The 19,707-nt window shown below is 55.8% G+C and overlaps 3 protein-coding genes across 5 annotated transcripts; 2 read left to right on the top strand and 1 right to left on the bottom strand.

Moving 5' to 3' along the window:
* The first annotated feature begins 1,141 nt into the window (after nt 1-1,141).
* Nucleotides 1,142-5,727, top strand: LOC121488995 (protein shisa-like-1a). 2 transcript variants are annotated; one of them, XM_041751383.1, is made up of 5 exons: nt 1,150-1,267; nt 3,818-3,995; nt 4,537-4,699; nt 4,860-5,070; nt 5,568-5,727. In XM_041751383.1, exons 3-5 carry the CDS (start codon nt 4,597-4,599, stop codon nt 5,725-5,727), a joined length of 474 nt encoding a protein of 157 aa, XP_041607317.1. In that variant the 5' UTR covers nt 1,150-1,267; nt 3,818-3,995; nt 4,537-4,596. The 2 variants fall into 2 exon arrangements, with proteins under 2 accessions (XP_041607318.1, XP_041607317.1); XM_041751384.1 differs by lacking the exon at nt 3,818-3,995 and having other exon boundaries at nt 1,142-1,267.
* Nucleotides 1,574-3,239, bottom strand: HDDC3 (HD domain containing 3). The gene is made up of 4 exons (XM_041751381.1): nt 3,086-3,239; nt 2,730-2,785; nt 2,377-2,617; nt 1,574-2,058 (listed from the first exon to the last, which is right to left on the bottom strand). Exons 1-4 carry the CDS (start codon nt 3,195-3,197, stop codon nt 1,928-1,930), a joined length of 540 nt encoding a protein of 179 aa, XP_041607315.1. The 5' UTR covers nt 3,198-3,239; the 3' UTR covers nt 1,574-1,927.
* An 84-nt stretch (nt 5,728-5,811) lies between the features above and the next one.
* On the top strand, nt 5,812-18,968 carry UNC45A (unc-45 myosin chaperone A). 2 transcript variants are annotated; one of them, XM_041751376.1, is made up of 20 exons: nt 5,812-5,938; nt 6,138-6,299; nt 6,536-6,572; nt 6,872-7,047; nt 8,815-8,907; nt 9,229-9,396; nt 10,671-10,839; nt 11,142-11,312; nt 12,617-12,788; nt 13,365-13,665; nt 14,411-14,505; nt 14,738-14,879; nt 15,248-15,388; nt 15,551-15,678; nt 15,867-15,933; nt 16,350-16,463; nt 16,651-16,766; nt 17,588-17,705; nt 17,806-17,961; nt 18,115-18,968. In XM_041751376.1, exons 1-20 carry the CDS (start codon nt 5,933-5,935, stop codon nt 18,394-18,396), a joined length of 2,814 nt encoding a protein of 937 aa, XP_041607310.1. In that variant the 5' UTR covers nt 5,812-5,932; the 3' UTR covers nt 18,397-18,968. The 2 variants fall into 2 exon arrangements, with proteins under 2 accessions (XP_041607310.1, XP_041607309.1); XM_041751375.1 differs by having other exon boundaries at nt 5,863-5,983.
* Nucleotides 18,969-19,707: the final 739 nt, after the last annotated feature.

Here is a 19,707-nt window from a genome sequence, read left to right as displayed (position 1 = left end):
TCTCTCTCTCCTTCTCTCTCTCTCAAAATAAATGAATCTTAAAAAAAAAAAAAAAAGTAGGGACATCTGGGTGGCTGAGTGGGTCAAGTGTCTGCCTTCGGCTCAGTTCATGATCCTGGGATCCTGGGATCGAGCCCTGCATCGTGTGCCCTGCTCAACAGGAAGTCAGCTTCTCCCTCTGTCCCTTCTCCCACTTGTGCTATCTCGAATAAATATATAAAATCTTAACCCCCCCCCCAAAAAAAGGAAATAAAAAAACTTTAAGGTTCAATAGTGTGAAAAAAGAGAGGGGAACTGTGGTCCTCATTCCATCACTTCTCCATCTGTTTGACCATTAACAAGTCTTCTCATCTCCCTGAGCTTCACATTTCATGTCTATAAAATGAGAACAATATCCCTGCCACCCAAGGATCCCTGTAACAAGATTTTTATTAAATGTCCTGAAACCTCAATTTTAGGCCACTTATAAGTTGCAGATGTATTATATGTTTTGTTAGGTAATTAAATACTACATAAATATATATAAAAAACTGCAGGCATATTATATACACATTAATAGTATATTAGCAAATATACTATATTAAAATGTAAGGTATATTTGCTAATATACTATTAAATGTATTAATATTTATTATGTAAATATATATAAGTGTAAGGAATAAAGTTTTTTAAAACCCTGTAATCCTATCACCTCCCAATTTATTAAAAAAATTAAAATCAAAATTCTCCAAAACATACCCCATCCTGGCCTACCTTAAGAGGATTACACTGAACTTTGAACTTCACTGATCCGTGTACCTGGCCCCATTCTGAAACTCATTTCCTTCTTGGAAGGCCACCTTCTGGTGGCCCCTGACCATTTTTCCCTGCAGAAACTGCACTGGGGCCTTTGGGTAGATAACACGTAATCTAGCACGAGATGGCCTGTGACCTAACAACTGGCTCATTCCCAGGTGCGCCTATTCCAAGGGGCTAATAAGCCTCAGGCGCTCCGGTCACCTGCTGACCCCTGCACACGGACACCACCTAGCGGCTGGCTGCGTCTTCCCGAACCCGCCCACCACAGGGCTCCGAAGGCGGGGCCGCTCCGGAGCCACTTCCGGAGGCGCCCAGAAGTTCGTGTCACTTAGCAACCGAAGGAACCGCGGAGTGATTGGGCTGAGATGTGGGCTGGGCTCCGAACCGCGGCGAGCTTCCGGAGCGGTCGGGGGTGTGAAGAACTCGCAGTACCCTCTCCGCCCACACCGGCCCTGGTTTCCTGCTGCTGGTAAGCAGGTGGCATTCCTTTCCAAAACGTGTCATGCCGTCCAACTTTCTAATGGAGGAAGACTACTACCATTTCCTGAGCACCCATGTGCGGGCTCCGTCTGGGACGTCGCAGAGTCTAACCCTAGTAATTACATAGCCTATCTGACTGATAAGGAAACCAGGGTCAGTGGTGGTGTGGGGGGGGGGGCGGGGGGATCCGAGGTCACTGGGGGCACGCCATCAGAGGGGCTAGGTATCTCGCCTACCAGTCCCTCCCACACACACCCCCGGCAGGCTGGGAAAGGAGCAGCAAGAACTTAAGAGCTTCACCCAAAACACTTTATTTTCCATAATGACTTATGATCTAGTGTTTCCAGAAGCCCAAGTCCCTGAGGGGCCGGAGTTGGCCGGTGCAGAAGAGCAAACAGACCAGAGGTCTGGAGAAAGGGCAGTCGGTGCATGAGGAATGGACGGGCTGCATCTGATTTCCACAATCCAGGGCTCAGCTTAGTAGGCAGAACACATTCAGAGTGAGAAGAAACAGGTGTCCTTTGGCCTCTGAAACCTGGGCTGGAACCAATCAGGGAGGGAGATGGAGAGGCCCCGAAAGGCCAGAGTAGGAATCCTTTCTGGCCAGGGCAAGGTTGGGGTCCCAGCCCCCGATGGCTCCCAGCCCTGCTCAGAGTGTCAGTCCCCGCTCCTTAAACAGCTGCTTTAGAGCCTCCTCCAGCGGCCGGTTTGTTCCCTGGAGCCCCTTCACCACGTGTGCTGCCCACTCGAAGTATTCCTGGACCCGACGTTCAGACCATCCTGGACGAGAATGGACATAACACTGCTCATATGGCACCCAAGATAGCACCGGATTGTACCCACTTCCTGGAGGGCTTGGTGCAGGGCCACCAGAGGAGCTCCTGATGGGATCTGTCCTGAAAACCTCCCTCTTGGCCCCGTTATTGCACTTCTATGGTGTGAAGAACAGAGTGGTCTAGTAGGATTAGTTTGGGGAGTCAACAAGAATGCCCGGGCTCTTTTTCCCCCCGACAGGAACTAACCAACCTGTGCCTCCAGAAGGTGGACATCCCTCCCTTTTCCCTCAGAGCAGGGGCGGGGTGTGGGGGGGGGGCGTACCCTCTGGGGTGCAGCGATTCAGATCTCTCAGATTGTACAGCTTGTCTGCCAGCTTCACCAGTTTAGCCGCGGGACTGCTATGGGGTGCCTGCTCCACCTGCAGCCGCTTTCTCTCCAACTTGGGCAGAGTCTTGTCATCCGTTACTTCCTCCACCAAACGTCGCACTTGTGTCCCAAAGTGCAGCTCCACCTCATCCAAGGTGGTGTCTGTGTCCTCCACTGTGTCGTGGAGCAGGGCTGCCTGGGGCACAGGCTTCCACTCAGCCCTGTGGGCCAGCCAAGGAGTGCCCGGGGCTAAGTGGGGCCCCTTGACCCCCACCCTAACCTTACGAGTAGAGAACGAGGGGAGTTACCTGTAACACCACAATGTCAGTGATGCCCGCCTCATGGGTCAGGATCCGAGCCACACCTGGCGGGGCAAAGCAGGAAGTCAGACCTCAGGGAGTTCCCGGGCTGCGCGTTGTGGATTTTGCAGAGCCAGATGTGACCTCTCACTCGCCAGATGACCTTTACTCTCTGTGGGTGTCAGCGGTGCAGAGGAACAATCATGCCTGCCGCCCCGGGTTGTTGTGAGGCTTAAACACAACAAGCGCCCGGCACAAAGCCTGGGACAGAGCTGGTGCTCAATGAGACTGAGGCCCTCCGCGTTCCCTTCCTGGTCCCCACCCCCTATACGCCGCTGCGGCTGCTCCAGGGGCGGTGCGCCCACCGATAGGGTGGTTGATGTACGGGGTCCCTTCGGGGTCCTTCCGCCGCTGCAGTCGGTGCTTGCGAGCCGCGAAGTCCGCAGCCTCCACCAACTGCGCGGCCTCGGAGCCCATCGCGCAGGTGGGGCGGGCGACCGACGTCCCGGAAGCCCAGGCGGAGCGTCCACAGCGCCCCCTCGCGCGCGGAGGCCGGAGTGACCGTGGAGCCTGACAGATTTCTCTGGAGAGAGCAACTGGTGTGGGGAGCTGCCTCAGCATCGCAGCCCCTGGAAGGAGGAAGGAGGAAGGAGGAAGGAGGAGGAAGACACACAAGCAATAAGACAGTGTTCTCCCAGTGTGCTGGATCCAGGGCTGGAAGACACAGGGGACTATGGTATCCTGGAGGAAGGGCAGTTCACCTAGCCTCCCGGGGTCAAAGACCACCTCTCCCAGGAGGATCCTCTCGTCCTGTAAAAAGACGATCTTCAATGTCAGTCCTCTGAAAATTCTCAAAGTGCTCTAAAAATGTTTTTCCCTGCAGGGATGGGACTGGTTGGTATTGGCATGGGAGCCTCACCTTTGGGCCCAGAAGATCCTGGGGTCTGACCTTCTAGAAATTGAAGCCTACACTAGAAGCCTGCCTGATTGCTTTCAGGTTTAGACTCTCAGGCAGCAGTGATGTTTCTGCAAGAACTGTCTTCTGTGTTCTCAGGTGCTGTGTGTTTTTCTTGTACCGTTAAGTGTGCCTGCTTCAGTCCCTAGGCACCTGCTGTGGGACCCCTCAGATGATAACTGTTGTCATGCTGTCCTGGGAGGATGACATTGTCAGATCTCGATGGACTCTAGGATAACACTGAACACTCCTGGCTGGGGGCCTTGGGTCTTCTAGAGAAATTCCTTGTCTCAGCAGATGGCATCTATGAGGCTTAAGGGGTAAGAGAGACCTGGAGACCCCGGAAGAACTTTTCCTGTGAATCGGTTTGCGAAGTATAGTGCTCCCATCAGATTGGTAGCTTTTATGTAGCTGAGGCAGACAAGGGCTCAAGGGGAAAGTCAATGGAAGGACTTGCCCTTGTTTTTCAGCGAGTCTTTGTGGTTGTCATGATGCAGAAGTTAGGGAGGGAAGCTCCAAACGCTGTAACTGAGCTCCCTGGGGCCTGAAATGTAATGACTAGAATTCCCAGGGCTTCCAAAGCAGCCTGGAAATTGAGAGTGGGGAGAAAGAAACATCTCTGGTTCTACATGCTTGTCTCTTCTCCAGGCTAATGGCTCAACTTCTCTAGTCTTCTGAACCTTTTTCCTGTTCAGCTCAGAAAACCTCAAGCAGCTGGGAGACCCAGGCCCCACATTTTCCAACAGAAGACAAAAACTCACTTTTATCTCTCTCTAGAGGTCTGTGACAGAAGCTTTGGGTTTGTGTTAATGGCGCCCAGGAGCCTTGTGGTTTTGATTTTTATTTCCTTACTGTCTGCAGCCATGGATTAGAGAGATGTTGGGGTTCCTGAGACCAGGGCTGAGGTGGAGATGACCTCTCATGGCCTTTCAGAGGAGGCTGGGCCTGTTGCTGACTGGCCTGACAGGAGGGCTGCTGCTCCTCCAGAACTGGGTGACACCTGCTCAGCCGACCTCTCTCTCAGGTATAGTACTCCCCTCTGCCGGCACCCCTCTTCAGGTCCCTTCCTGGGGAGCTGGGGGGGAGGAAGGGAGTTTGCCCTTTTGATGATGGCTGACCCTTTTCACTCTCTAGAAGGGTTGGAGTTGGGTGTGGGTAGACCATTCCTGCTTGTCTCCCTCCAGCATTGGCCCACCACCCCCACTTGTGCCAGACCACCTGGGATGCTGATGGCCGCCACTACCCCGGTTTCTTCTGTCCTCGGCTCTCTGACACCCCGGAGGAAGCCTACTGCTGCCACCTGCAGGCTGCAGGGGGCTACTGCTGCACCCGGGCTGAATTTGAGGACTTGTACCAGGTCAACCTGTCCGCCCTTCCGTCCCCACCCATTCTCAGGTGAGAACTCGAAGCCCCAGACCCCCTGTGACACTGACAGGTGTTCCAGCATCTGGAACTCTGTTTTTTAAATTCTGGGGCGGGAGGCATGTAGCGTACAGACTGGTGGAGGGGCCGGCCTCAAATAGAAAGTCGCGTGAATACATAATTACAAACAGCTGCGTGAAGGGAAAGTCAGGGGGCTGTGTTGGCAGGTAACAGGGAGCCACAGCATGCACTGTGGGGATGGGGTGGGGTGGGACAGATGACAAACCGCGAGGATCTTGTAGTCCATGGATTACACTCATCATGATCGGGGTTTTCAAAACTGAATCTGTGTATGGATGGCTCCACGGCACCTGTGAGCCTCCTGAATTTCTATTTGCTAACCCTGTATTTATCCGGGGAGAGGGGTGTCCTGAGGTTCTTCCGGACTCTCAGAGGCTCTGTAAACCAACAGCCGCAGCAGCGAGCATGCGGCTGGGACCAGCACCCTGAGACTGTCCCCTCTCCTACAGGGGCAGGGGCCCGCTCCTCGCCCTGAGCCTCTATACCGTGCTGCTCGTGGCCCTGATGACCGCCGACCTCGTGCACTTCTGCTGCGGTCGGGGCGCCGGCCGGCCGCGCTCGGCGTCCTCCGCCGCGCGCCCCCTGCAGGTCCCTGTGGGAACGGACTAGGCGCGCCCACTGCAGGTCTGTGCCGCGAACCGGAGCCCCGCCCACCGGCGCCCCGCCCACCGGCCCCTCTCGCCTTTGCCCCGCCCCTTCTTTGCCTCCGCCTCTGACGCGGGCCGGGGCGGGGCAGCCGACGCCGGATTCCTGAGCTTCGTCCCACTCCGCCCCAGAGACTGCGCCTGCGCGCGCCGTGGACTCCCGCCCCGCAATGACTGTGAGTGGTCCAGGCGCCCCCGTGCCCCGGCCGGCCGCCCCCGGGGTGCGTACCCATCCTCCCGTCCCATCTCCGCTTCCCGCCTGCTCTGACCATTCCCCGGCTCCATGGGACTTGCCCCTGACCCCCGGCTCCTCTCCCCCAGCTCCCCGGCCCCGGCCTGAGCCCACCCCGACATTTCCACCCGTTCCCTCCACAGGCCAGTGCGGTGGAGCAGTTGCGCAAGGAGGGCAACGAGCTGTTCAAATGCGGAGACTACGAGGGCGCCCTGACGGTCTACACTCAGGCCCTGGGTCTGGGCGCGACGCCCCAGGACCAGGCCATTCTGCACCGAAACCGGGCCGCCTGCCACCTCAAGCTGGTGAGGGAGCCGGCTGCTCTGCCTGTCCCCTGCCCGGGCCCAGTTTGCCCGTCTCGCTGCTGCTTGGGCCCCGGCTGGGCCATTCACCTTCCCAGGCCACCGACACTTTTCTGACGTCTTGTAGGCCTCGCGGTGGTGGGAAAAAGAGTGGCTCCTGAGAGCAGCCCTGCTGTCTAGCTAATGCCCTGAAAAGGAAAGGACCAGCCTCTCAAGCTCCTTTTTTCCTTTTCTTACAGGAAGATTACGACAAAGCAGAAACCGAGGCATCCAAAGGTAGGGGACTGTGGTGGACCGGGAGGCGTGGGGCTTCTAGTGGTGGGTGAGGACTGCGGGACCTCTGCACCTTCACATTCTCCTTTCCCTGTGGCCCTTAAAACACCTCTGCCTGCTTTCTTTCCCACTTCTTGGGCGTTTCCTTCTCTGCAGCTACCCTCACCTTTTCTGAGGCTGGAATACTGAGCCCCACATCTGTCCCCCCTCCTTCCTTGGGCCCTCGAGACCTTTCCCTACTACTGCTCTTGCCTGAAGACGGTGGCCTCATGGGTGCTGACAGAGCTCCCATTTGTGCTCAGCCATTGAAAAGGACGGAGGGGACGTCAAAGCACTTTACCGGCGCAGCCAAGCCCTAGAGAAGTTGGGCCGCCTTGACCAGGCTGTCCTTGACCTGCAGAGATGTGTGAGCCTGGAGCCCAAGAACAAAGTTTTCCAGGAGGCCCTGAGGAACATTGGGGGCCAGATTCAGGAGAAGGTATGTGAATGACCGAGAGAGAGAGAGAGAGAGAGAGAGAGAGAGAGAGAGAGAGAGAGGCATTGACGGGTGATAGAGGAACACTGGTATATGGATTTGGGCAAAGGGTGTAAACGCAGGAGTTACTGATGGCACACAAGCCTATGGAATGATGCTCAGCCTTGCTGGTAGTTAGGGAGAAGCAAATGAAAATAATAGCAAGATGGTTCGTTTGGCAAACTTTTCAAGTTTGCACACTTTGCCAAAAGTAGGGAGCCAGATGCTTAAGTGGTGGGCTCGATTGTGACTGCTGGAGTTGGCATATATTGGTACAGCTTCTCCAGGGAGTACTTTAATGTATCTCTTAAAATTTTAAATGAGCGTGTCCTGTGAATCCAGTACGTTTACTTCTTGCTATCTCTCCTGGAGAAGCCTTGCTTATGTACACAAGCAGGTGTGTGTATGTTTATTTCAGCCTTGTTGGTTGTAATAAAAAGTTGGAACTTGTTTGACTGCCCAGCAATAGGAGAATGGCCAAATAAATGAGGTGCTACCTTTGCTGTAGACTCCTATGTTGTAGTTACTGAGAATAGGTAGATACATGTGTACAGATGCAGAGAGAGAATAGTCCTTAAATGAAAAAACAAGCCAAGTATGCTGTAATACATATAGCAGGATAGCATTAATGTTGAAATACCCCGAGTACATCCTCAGAACAGTACCACGTTTCTTCTGTGGACCCACTTGGGTGTGTAAATATGAAGAAAGATACTTTCAAAGATACAGCATCAAAATGGTAACAGTGTGACCTCTGGGGAAAGGAGTGGGATTGATAGTTTTTCAAAGAGGTTTTGCTTCATCTCTTAACTTCATGTTATAGACAGAGACATTGTTCATCTCTTAACTTTGTATTATAGAAAGAGACATTGTTTGCATAGTGCATATATTTAAAAGTTACTTTAGGAGGAAAGAAAGTAAAGCCCATCCTGAACCACAGCCGAGCTTGAATTAAGCAGATCACATGATGTTACAGTGCTTGCACAGTGAAAGCAGGTAGTAGGATGGGAAACACCTAACTGAAAGGTTGAAAGCCAGGAAAGCAAATCGTTTCCTCTCCATGCTAGCTCAGTGTGATCAGCAGGAGCTACCTAGAGCCCTGGGTTGAGAAGGCTTAGGAAGCAAGTTGGTGGGCCTAGCAGAATGTTGCATGCATGACTGATTTGTCATGGATGCAATGGGGGAAGCTGGGAGTTGGCACTTGTGCTGGGTATGTGCCCATGGGTATATGCCCTGGACACTGGGGAGGGAGAGGGCCTAGGACAATCTTGCTCAGTCAGATGATTTTTTAAAAGTTGTCAGAAAGAGAATTCTGGAGCTCCAGGTGGCATTAGGAACTACCCCATGAGTTGCTGGCTCTTTTGCTGCAGGTGTCAATGCTTGGTTGAGTGCCATTGGCAGAGCACCCGTGCTGCCACAACATAGATGGTGCTGCTGGGAGGGGGTAGCCCCATGGCTAACAGGGTGCCTTCTCTTCCGACTGGCACTACCCCTGCTGCCCAAGCAGGAAGTAGCTCCGAAAGGAAAACAGCCCCAGGAAGTTTGGGTGAAGCTGCCAGGCGAGTCTCTTCCTGCCCAGGGTAGCGTGGTGTGAGCCCAAAGCCCAGATTTCCTAGCTGTACCTCTCAGAGACAGGAGCAAGGCCCTAGGAGGAGCAGAAGAGAGCAAATAAGTATGTGCTGCCTATGGCTGAAAGAGCAACCTCTTCCACGCCTTGCTGGTTTTTCATAGGTGCGATACATGTCCTCAACGGATGCCAAAGTGGAACAGATGTTTCAGATACTGTTGGACCCACAAGAGAAAGGCACTGAGAAGAAACAAAAGGTACAGGTCTGGACAGAGTGAGTCGGGGGGCAGAACCCCCACCGCAGCTCGCTCTGAGGTGCTGTCCCAGTGACCTGGCATTGGCCCACGAGCCTCTCAGCAGCAGCTGCCCATAGCCTGAACGAGAACTTACAGGGCCTGGGGCCTGCGTGTGTCCTTTTATGTACTTACTGGAGGAAACCGAAGTTCAGAGAAGTTAAATTTATGGCCAAGGTCACTCAGCTGCCAGATGGAAGCAATGAGGTCCAGAGCTCGGAGGCGCTGCTTACCCTGGCCTGTGCTGTGTGCTGTATCCACATCATAGGGCACTTCCTTTGATAGGCTTCCCAGAACCTGGTGGTGCTGGCCCGGGAGGATGCTGGGGCTGAGAAGATCTTCCGGAGCAATGGGGTTCAGCTCTTGCAACGCCTGCTGGACACTGGGGAGGCTGACCTGATGCTGGCAGCTCTGCGCACCCTGGTCGGCATTTGCTCCGAGCACCAGTCCCGAGTAGGTGGGGCAGAGGGTCTGCTTACTACCTCCGTCCATCCCTCCATCCTCCCTTCTACCCACCCTCCCCCGCCATGTTCCCAGAAAAACCAAAGGCAGAGCATAGGAGACATGTAACGAGAGAAGAAAACTTAAAATGGCTCAAAAACACCCCAACATGATTTTGGGATGTATTGGGACCTATAAAAAGCAAAAGCAGTCCACTGACACCTTAAGCCCTTGCTTTAGGTAAAGTAGGCTGGAGCCAGGCTTTCCTGGAGCTGCCTCAGACACACCTCATTTGGACTCCCTCATTGTCTATACAGTAAAAAACAAGTTGTTGCAAGGGAAAGGGCCCCTGTCATTCCCTAACCATCAAACTGGTATATCCCCTGCAGGGGTGTCCTCCAGCCAGTGATGTGGTCAGGGATGTCACCCACAGCATCTATACTGTTGAGACAGGACCAGATATATGGGGCTTGGCCCCAAACTGGCTCTTAGCACAGACGGGGCATATCCACCACCGACTTTTGGCACAAGAACAGTCCTTCCCTGGCAAAGTCTGGGCCCTAGCTCTTGCCTGAGCTGGCTGGATTCAGGCGATAGGGACTCAACCCTTGGTTCCTTTTGGAGGTGCCCATGATTCCTAGATCAGGGATGGAGCCGTGGGATATCTGTGAAAGCTCTTGAGGCCAAACTCAGGCTCTCTTTCTGGGTCTCCCAGGACTGAGAATGATAAAGCCATGTGACTTCCCTCCACCTCCTTCAGCCTTCCTGCCTATCCCAGTGTGAGCCTCTGGGATATCCGGCTTCAAAATGGGGTAGAGAGGCCTTGTTGTTCCATGCTTGTCCCCATCCCTAAACTGCAGACAGAATCTCAGGGTGGGCATTGGAAAGGAACCGGGTGTCCTTGGACCTGTAGCCACGGAACTTGTCCAGGCTTCAGTGGCCCCTTGCTGGGGGAACATGAACCAAAGCAGCTGCTCCCAGGGCCACAGTGCTCCTGTGCTCCTTGTCTCCTCTGACTGGAGCTGAGGGGAGGTAGTGGTGGATTCCTGTGGAACGTTTCTTTCTTTTTTTTTTTTGGAACGTTTCTTTAAGAGGCGTTTGCCACAAAATGATCCTAGCGTTACCCCGGGTCACACCCTCAGCCAGGCCCTCTTTGATTCCACTTGGAGCTGGTCCTTCCACCCAAATGTATTCTCCCCTTCTGGCCATACTCACAACCCATGGTTAGGGATCTCTGTGGCTGCCCTCTGCCAACTGGAGACTCTGTCCCCATTTCTCCCATCCAGACAGTGGCAACCCTGAGTGTGCTGGGAACTCGGCGTGTGGTCTCTATCCTGGGTGTGGAAAACCAAGCAGTGTCTCTGGCTGCCTGCCACCTGCTGCAGGTTATATTTGATGCCCTCAAGGAAGGCGTCAAGAAAGGCTTCAGAGGCAAAGAAGGCGCCATCATCGTGGGTGAGTAGAAGCACTCACTGTAGTCCTTTGGCTGCTGTGGTCGTAGAGGGTAAGGAGCCGAGCCAGTTGACCCAGCTCTTTGGGGACCAGACTTGCCGCCACAGGTTGTTCAGGAATATGGCTTGGTGACAGTATTTTACTCTAGATTCGAAGCAGCCAGGGTACCTACAGGGAAGGCTGGAGTCCAGCCCAGAGCCCAGGATGCAAGTCTCCCCATCCTGTGTCTCCCTGGGCTATTGGGAAAGTTCAGGGGAGGTTGGGCTGAGCCACTGTGGGGCTTATTAATGTTTTCTTGTTGCCAGATCCTGCCCGGGAGCTAAAGATCCTTATCAGCAACCTCTTGGAGCTACTGACTGAGGTGGGGGTCTCTGGCCAAGGCCGTGACAATGCTCTGACCCTCCTGATTAAAGCAGTGCCCCGAAAGTCTCTTAAGGACCCCAACAATAGCCTCACCCTCTGGGTCATTGACCAAGGTAGGTGATCAGTTTTAAAGGTGGAGAAGGAGGCTGAGCGTATCTGTTACATCTTGCTTGGGTGACTGTACCTAGCTGTGTGTCTGCCCTGCAGTGCACCCTGCGGCCTGCATTATATCTGTAGGGACACAGAGTTAAGACCCCTGAGCCGGGAGCTTGTGCATATCCTTGTGCATTGGGGAGGCCTGCAACCACCGGGAAGGCTGGATCAGCTTTCTGTATCTGAAGTGGTTTTCAGTGAGCGTGCATTAGTTCTGTACTCCGAGAAAAATACTGAAAAGTTTACTATATAAATTCACACTTCTTGGGACGCCTGGCTGGCTCAGTCAGTGGAACATGCAACTCTTTTTCTTTCTTTTTTTTTTTAATTTTATTTAAAGATTTTATTTATTTATTCATGAGAGACACAGAGAGAGAGAGAGAGGCAGAGACACAGGCAGAGGGAGAAGCAGGCTCCATGCAGGGAGCCCGACGTGGGACTCCATCCCCGGTCTTCAGGATTACACCCTGGGCTGAAGGCGGGCGCTAAACCGCTGAGCCACCCGGGCTGCCCCCCCCCCCCTGCTTTTTTTTTTAAAGATTTATTTATTACTTGAGAGAGTGAGAGTGTATGCCCACATGTGCATGGGGTGTGGGGTAGGACCAGAGGGAGAGGGAGAGAGAATCTCAAGCTGACTTCCTGCTGAGCATGTTGCAAGTCTCCGTATCATGACCCTGAGATCATGACCTGAGCCAAAATCAAGAGTTGGCCACTTAACCAATTGTGCCACACATGCACCCCTGGAACATGTGATTCTTGATCCGTGGGATTGTGAGTTCAAGCCCTGCATTGGGCAGAGTACTTAAAAAAAAAAAAAGTATTAAATATATACATATATGCACACACACATATATACTAACCAGTTCACACTTCTCTTTGCCCTTAAAAGATAAATAGAGAAAGTTTGACCAAGTCCCCCCTCTGTGAGCACACTTATCGGGTGCTTATATTTTGGCATCCCCATAATGCTGTGAAACGTGGGTGTTATTCCCACCTTCAGTTTCACACATGAGGAACCTCAAAGCTCCAGAGCATCTGGCCGCTCCGGCAGAGCCAGTGTGCGGCCTCATTTCTGGGCCCTTCCCTGATGCCACTGTTGTCCCTGGAGGCAGGGGATCAGCCAGCCAGGCTCTTGGAACTGCCCTGCACGCAATTATCCATGCCGGTACCCTTGTTCCAGGTGACCATGTGTCCGTGCCCTCCTCCCAGGGAACCTCCTCCTGCTGCCTGTGGGGTTGGAACTGACATCCTGCTGTCTTTTCAGGCCTGAAAAAGATTCTGGAGGTGGGGGGCTCTGTGCAGGAGCCCCCTGGGGAGCTTGCAGTGACCGCGAACAGCCGCATGAGTGCCTCCGTGCTCCTCAACAAGCTTTTTGATGACCTGAAGTGTGATGCCGAGAGGGAGAATTTCCATCGACTCTGTGAAAACTATATCAAGTAAGGGCGTTGGCCCCACGGCCCACTGCCAGGGGCACCGACTGAGGCTCCCACTCCTCATGGAGGGACAGTAGTGAAAGGTTTGCAGGCAGGCCTCACAGAGACCAGCGTGGTCCCAAGGCCCACTTCTTTTTGCAGAGTAGCCTCCCCAGGGATGCTTATTCTTAGATTGCTCTACAACACTACAAATGTCCTCAAGCATGTGCTGTGTATACCGAGCACTTTGTGTATTTGTTCTGACCCTGTGTGATAGTCCTGCCGTTTAGGAGCTTACGGCTGATGACAAATCATGAAATAAGCAGAGCAATTACAGATCTTCATATATACAGGAAAGGAGATGAACGGTGGTGTGAATGAGAGTAACCTATGTCAGACATGTGATCAGGGGAGGCCCGGAAACCTAGAGAGAAGATGGGCAAACAGTGCCAAAGGGAATGTCCCAGGGGCCCCAGCAGCAGCTTTCCTTGCTGTTCCTTCCCAAGGAGCACAACTGCCTGGCCAGTGGACAGGAAGGGAGGGAAGAAGGGTCCCTTTCTGCTGGCTGTGCCGTGACAGCTGTCACTCTGTGCCCCCCAGGAGCTGGTTTGAGGGCCACGGGCTGGCAGGGAAGCTGCGGGCCATCCAGACGGTGTCCTGCCTCCTGCAGGGCCCTTGTGAAGCTGGCAACCGGGCCCTGGAGCTGAGTGGCGTCATGGAGAGCGTGATCGCTCTGTGTGCCTCTGAGCAGGAGGAGGAGCAGCTAGTGGCTGTGGAGGCCCTCATCCATGCAGCCGGCAAGGCCAAGCGGGCCTCATTTATCACCGCCAACGGCGTGTCGCTGCTAAAGGACCTGTACAAGCGCAGCGAGAAAGACAGCATCCGAATACGAGCGCTGGTGGTGAGCAGGGCAGGCCCAGGCCAGGCGGGCCACCAGGCAGGGGTGTTATTGGGTGGCTGGTATCCTAGGCTGTGGCTCCAACACACGCTGGTGAGAATATGAGGTATTCAGGGCCTTGTCAAGGCCAGAGGCATGAGCCCACAGGGTCGTGGACAAGTCAGGGAGATGGGCTTGTCCAGAGAGTCCCCCCGAGAGTGTGGGGCAGCACATGCTGCCTCTACCAGAGGTGGTGGGAGAAGCTCCAGGAGGAGGAGGGCTGGGCCAGGCTAGTTGGCCCAGCTGCTCCAGGCGGCCAGGTGCTAGAGCTTTGGGCTCCGGTTGGCCTCCGTGAGCCTGTTGCAGCCACACACCTTGGAAAGGCTGGTCCTCCTCCTTGGGGGGCTTAGTCCTGGGCTCCTCCTAGAAGGATCTTGCCTTGCCTGAGGCACGTGTCTCCTCCCCACACACGTCTTAGCTGTCTTAGCTTTATACACACTTGTAAAGAGCTCTTTGTATGACATGAAAAGGAACAGAGCAAATCCCAGTGCAGGTCTGGAAGGGTGGGGGTCCAGGATCACCCAATCTCCCCCAGAGGTGTGTCACATGGTCACCCCGATTGTGCTCTAGGTGGGAACCTGGTAGGGCCATGCATGGCCACCAGAGGGCCCGGCAGAATGTTGGGGAGAGAGCCCATACCAGGTATAGAGGAGCCCAGCTCTGCCTTCATCCCTCCAGACCCATGGCTGGTTCTCACCTCTTTTTCCAGGGCCTGTGTAAGCTTGGCTCGGCTGGAGGGACAGACTTCAGCATGAAGCAGTTTGCTGAAGGCTCTACTCTCAAACTGGCCAAGCAGTGTCGAAAGTGAGTTATTTGGTGTTGCCGTGGCTGCCCACCTGTCAGCTGGGCCTCCAGAGGAGGTCTGGGTGGAGGATGGGGCCTCCTCGCCACCCTGATTTCCTCCAGGCGGGCCCTCCTGGATCCTGCCATGTGAACTGCTGCGTGTGTGGAGGGAATGCCTAAGCCTGTGGCGTTTTCTCCCCCGTGCCCCCGCCCCTGAGTTTTGATGGTTGTCTCCTACCCTCCATGTCCCCAGGTGGCTATGCAATGACCAGATTGACACAGGCACACGGCGCTGGGCAGTGGAGGGCCTGGCCTACCTCACCTTCGACGCGGATGTGAAGGAAGAGTTTGTGGAGGATGAGGCCGCCCTGAAGGCTTTGTTCCAGCTCAGCAGGGTAGCCCTGTGGGTTGCTGTCATCATCGGGGAATAGTCTAGGATTAGAATGTACCAGACTTTTTTGGCAGGTCTCGGGCAATGACTCCATGGCCCCCAGGCAGGAGGGCTAGCAGCCCACATGGCCGCTCTGTGGCAGGGGCCTCTAGGGCGATAGTAGCAGCATCGGGCAGAACAGCATCTTTGGAGGAATCAGGGAGGTCGGGTGGTGAGCTCCCAGGGTCTGGGGCCGGGGGTGCTGGGAGCTTGCCACATCCATCCTGGTGCCCAGCTGGTTCCAAAGAGGGCAGAGTGGGAGGCCTGGGCAGCACATGTCCCACACTGCTCTGCCCCCGGCTGACCCCTTTACTGCTCCTCTGCACCCTGCAGTCTGAGGAGAGATCAGTGCTCTTTGCTGTGGCCTCGGCGCTCGTGAATTGCACCAACAGCTACGATTATGAGGAGCCGGACCCCAAGATGGTGGAGCTGGCCAAGTACGCCAAGCAGCATGTGCCTGAGCAGCATCCCAAGGTGAGGAAGCCTCCAAGAGGGCATGGGGGCCTCTGTGGCTTTCAGACCCCTGACCTAGGGCATCTGCAGCAGCCTCCTGTCCATCAGTTTGTGCCATGAGGAGGGTCCCCCTTTTCCTGTCTGGTCAGCCAGGGCCGCTCTGCTAAGCTGCCTCCTTCCCAGGACAAACCGGGTTTCGTGCGGGCTCGAGTGAAGAAGCTGCTGGCGGCGGGCGTGGTGTCAGCCATGACATGCATGGTGAAGACCGAGAGCCCCGTGCTGACCAATTCCTGCCGGGAGCTGCTCTCTAGGTGAGCCTGCCTCAGCACAGCCAGACCTTCTCTAACCCTGAAGGCTTGAGGCTGCTGAGGTAACTGCAGAGGGGACTGTCCTGTGGCTCTGGGCCTCTTGGAGCTGGGGGGCCACCTACGTAGCTGCTAGTGGTCTCTGAGTCCAGACACAGGGTATCTGCATGCCCACCTGCACCCTCTCCCTGCAGGGTCTTCCTGGCTTTGGTGGACGAGGTAGAGGACCGTGGCACTGTGGTGGCTCAAGGTGGGGGTAAGGTAAGCTGGCTTACAGACTCCCTCCTGATGGGCTATAAAGGTGACTCAGTGGCTGTTGCACTGGCGGTGAGGCCAGAAAACAGCAGGAGGGCCCTGCAGAACTGTTCCTGCTGAATGAGTGATGCTAACGGGGGCGGGTTTGTGTCCAGCAAGATCCTAAGTCTCCTTTCTCCCGTGTCACTGACCTGCGTGGCCCAGGGCCCAGCACAAGCCACGGCTGGTCCCTAGTAAGTGTTTCCAGAAGAGTTTGAGCAGCTTGAGGATAGGCCTGGGAGAGAGGAGGAGAGTCTGGGCAGAGAGTGTCGTCAGGCCTTGGGGAGGAGAGAGGTGAGAATGCCACTGTCAGGACTCAGGGACTGGTGGTTTGAGCCTCACCCTCTAGGACTACATCAGGCACTGACGGCTTGTCCCCACAGGCTCTGCTCCCGCTGGCCCTGGAAGGCACTGACGTGGGGCAAACGAAGGCAGCCCAGGCTCTTGCCAAGCTCACCATCACTTCCAACCCAGAGATGACTTTTCCTGGTGAGCGGGTACGTGTCCTGCTGCCCCAGCCCTGGCCTCTCCATCCCTCTGACATGTGCTGGTGGCTCCTTCTTGGGACTGACAGGAAGTGGCTTTGCTGAGCCCTTGGGTGGGGAGAGGGTGACTTCTCAACTTTGGGTTGGCAGGGCTCGGGGGGGCTGGGGTGAGGAGCCCTGACAGGCGGGTGTATTACAGATCTATGAGGTGGTCCGGCCTCTCGTCTCCCTGCTGCACCTCAACTGCTCAGGCCTGCAGAACTTCGAGGCACTCATGGCTCTCACGAACCTGGCGGGGATCAGCGAGAGGCTCCGGTGAGGTCCCTGAGGACACAAGACCAGGGCAGCAAGGGCATGAGGGTTTAGATCATCATCCTCAGGACAGCACTTTACAGTGTGAAGATCACCCTTTGGTCCCTGCTTGATTTGAGGCTCACAGGGATTTCCCTGTGTCCCGGAGCCGGGGAGACAGCCCGGGACATTGGACTTGTACTGCAGTCCACAGCAGGCAGGCTTGGGATGCTGACAGTACAAGCCTTGGAGTCAGACCTCCTGGCTTTAGACCCTAACTTCACTGGTTGCTAGTGTGTATCTGCAAACAGGTGCTGCTCTGTACCTCAGTTTCCCCTCTGTGGATCGGATGGGTATCATACCTTCTTCAGGAGTGGTAGTGAGTGTTAAATGAGAAAATACATGCAGAAGCACCGAGTACATGGCACCAGGCTCCCAGGAGTGTGTCCAAGTGCCCATGGTGACACTGGGCTCTTTATCCATTTGGCCTTGGTTTCTTATTTGCAAAGTAGTCAGAGTAAGTGGACCTGTACCTTCGTCGTAGGGCTGTGATGATTAAGGTAGACAGTGCCAAGTCCTGTGTCAAGAGTAAGTGCTTCAAAGTTACATGTTAGCATCACTGTCACCTGCCCTCCCGGTCCCCAAACTCCTACCCTAGAGCATTTCCCACCGTCCCGTGCTATCTCCTAGGCCTGCTGCAAACTGCTGTACTTCTTACCTGGTGCTGGAGGGTCTTTGGTTGCCGCCAGAGGGCTCCTTGACCCGGGGCTCGATTGTGTGGGGATGCAGGGTGGGGGGTGGACGCAGGAGCTCTGAGGTGCTGCCTTTCCACCCTGGCCCTGCAGGCAGAAGATCCTGAAGGAGAAGGCTGTGCCAATGATTGAAGGCTATATGTTCGAGGAGCACGAGATGATCCGCCGGGCAGCCACAGAGTGCATGTGTAACCTAGCTATGAGCAAGGAGGTGAGGGCAAGTGGTCGTGATGGGCAGGCGCGCAGAAGTACCTGTGCCCCGCCCGGCTGTGCCACAGCTCACCCAGTCCCCTCCCCTCATCTGGCCACAGGTACAGGACCTCTTTGAAGCCAAGGGCAATGACCGGCTGAAGCTGCTGGTGCTGTACAGCGGAGAGGATGATGAGCTGCTGCGGCGGGCGGCTGCTGGGGGCCTGGCCATGCTCACCTCCATGCGGCCCTCACTCTGCAGCCGCATCCCCGAAGTGGTCAGTGCCTTTTCTCGGTGGAGGAGGGGACATGGCCCGGGAACTCCCTGCACAGTGGCGGCTGGGGGGTGGGAGCATCCCAGGGCACACGAGTGTGTTCCTGCCAGGTCTGAGCCTGCTGTTCAGTGGTGACACTGCTCTGTTAACCCACAGACTACACACTGGCTGGAAATCCTGCAAGGCTTGCTTCTCAGCCCCAACCAGGAGCTGCAACACCGGGGCGCCGTGGTGGCACTGAACATGGTGGAGGCCTCCAAGGAAATCGCCGGCACCCTCATGGAGAGCGAGGTGCTGGAGATCCTGTCAGTGCTGGCTAAGGGCAAGGAGAGCCCTGTCACAAGAGCTGCTGCGGCTTGCCTGGCGAAAGCGGTGGAATACGGGCTCATCAAACCCAACCAGGACGGAGAGGGAGGGGCTGCCTCATGCACACGCTAGCAAGAGGAGTGAGGACTTAAACAGCTTCGGCTACCAGGCACTGGGCTGCTGAACACTGGCCTCTCCCCTGTAGCTGCCCCTCAGTGTCCTCTGCCGAACCCGGGACCATGGTCAGTCACGGCCCTGCTCTGCCAGCACTGCCTCAGCCTCACACAGCAGGACCCCCTCCTGTACCACCATAGACAGCTGGGAACCGGGAAGGTGCATCCTAATGTCCCTGTGCATTCCCAGCATTGGGAAGGGCCCGTCACGCACTCTCACCAGCTATAGGAGCTTCGCCTAAGCCTGTGAGCAGGACTGCACTGATGTGGAAATAAAGTATGTGGTACTCAGATGTGCACCCCGTCCCTAGGCAGGAGCATTTCCCATGGTCCCGTGCTCTGGAGCAGGAGCCGGGCCTGAGTGCACAGCAGAGCTATACAGCACAGCACAGCCACCTCTACGGAAGGAATCCAATGGATCCTCACCCTGGGGCCTGCTGAGTGCTTTTACTTCTGTTGGAGGATCAGGGGTAAACCTAGGAAGCTAATAATCTATTCAGTCGCATGGGAATAAATGGGTTTGAACTCCTAGATGCTCGTTCGTCTTTTTTTTTTAAGATTTTATTTGGGAGAGCGAGCACAAGCAGGGGCACTGGCAGAGGGAGAGAGAGTAGCAGGCTCCCCGCCCGGCAAGGAGCCCGATGCGGGGCTTGATATCCGGGCCTGGGGTCATGACCTGGGCGGAAGGCCGGCTCCCAAGGGGCTGGGCCTCCCCGGCGCCCCTACTTTCATCTTCATATTGAGAGTTCCCAGTGGCTCCACTCAGGCGGTGCCCTGCGTTTGAGGCTGGTATGCCAGGGCTTACTCTTCCCTCACGGAAAGACCCAGACCCGTAGCGCAGCCAGGCGAGAGCGCGAGCTCCCCCACCGCCCGGGGGCGGAGCCGAGAGGCCGGCTTACGCTCGCCGAGCCCAGGTCGAAGTTCATTGGCTCGCGGGCACGCGTGACAGGTCCCGAGCCAATGGGAGGCCAGACTCGCCGACGGGCCCGCCTAGCACGGCTGCTTCCGGTTGGGCATCGGCCCCCAGTGTAGGTGGTGAGCTGCGGCCGTCGCGGGCTGCGGGGAACGGCGGGGTGCTCGTCTCTCCGCAGTCTCCTCGCCGGCCGTGCCGCTCGGATTCCAACCCAAGCTCCGCGGCCACGTCCGGTCCAAGCCCTGCCTCGGGCCCGCGCCCACCGGAGGTTACCCCACCTCACGGCCGAGGCTGCAGCGGCCCAGCCCACGCCCCGGGGCCGGCTCGACTGAGCTCGGGCCGGAGAGGCCGCGGCGG

Source organism: Vulpes lagopus, chromosome 4 (genome assembly GCF_018345385.1).
Source record: "Vulpes lagopus strain Blue_001 chromosome 4, ASM1834538v1, whole genome shotgun sequence".
Taxonomy (NCBI): domain Eukaryota; kingdom Metazoa; phylum Chordata; class Mammalia; order Carnivora; family Canidae; genus Vulpes; species Vulpes lagopus.
Note: the sequence above shows the minus strand (reverse complement) of the source record. Positions and strands in the feature narration are given on the sequence as shown.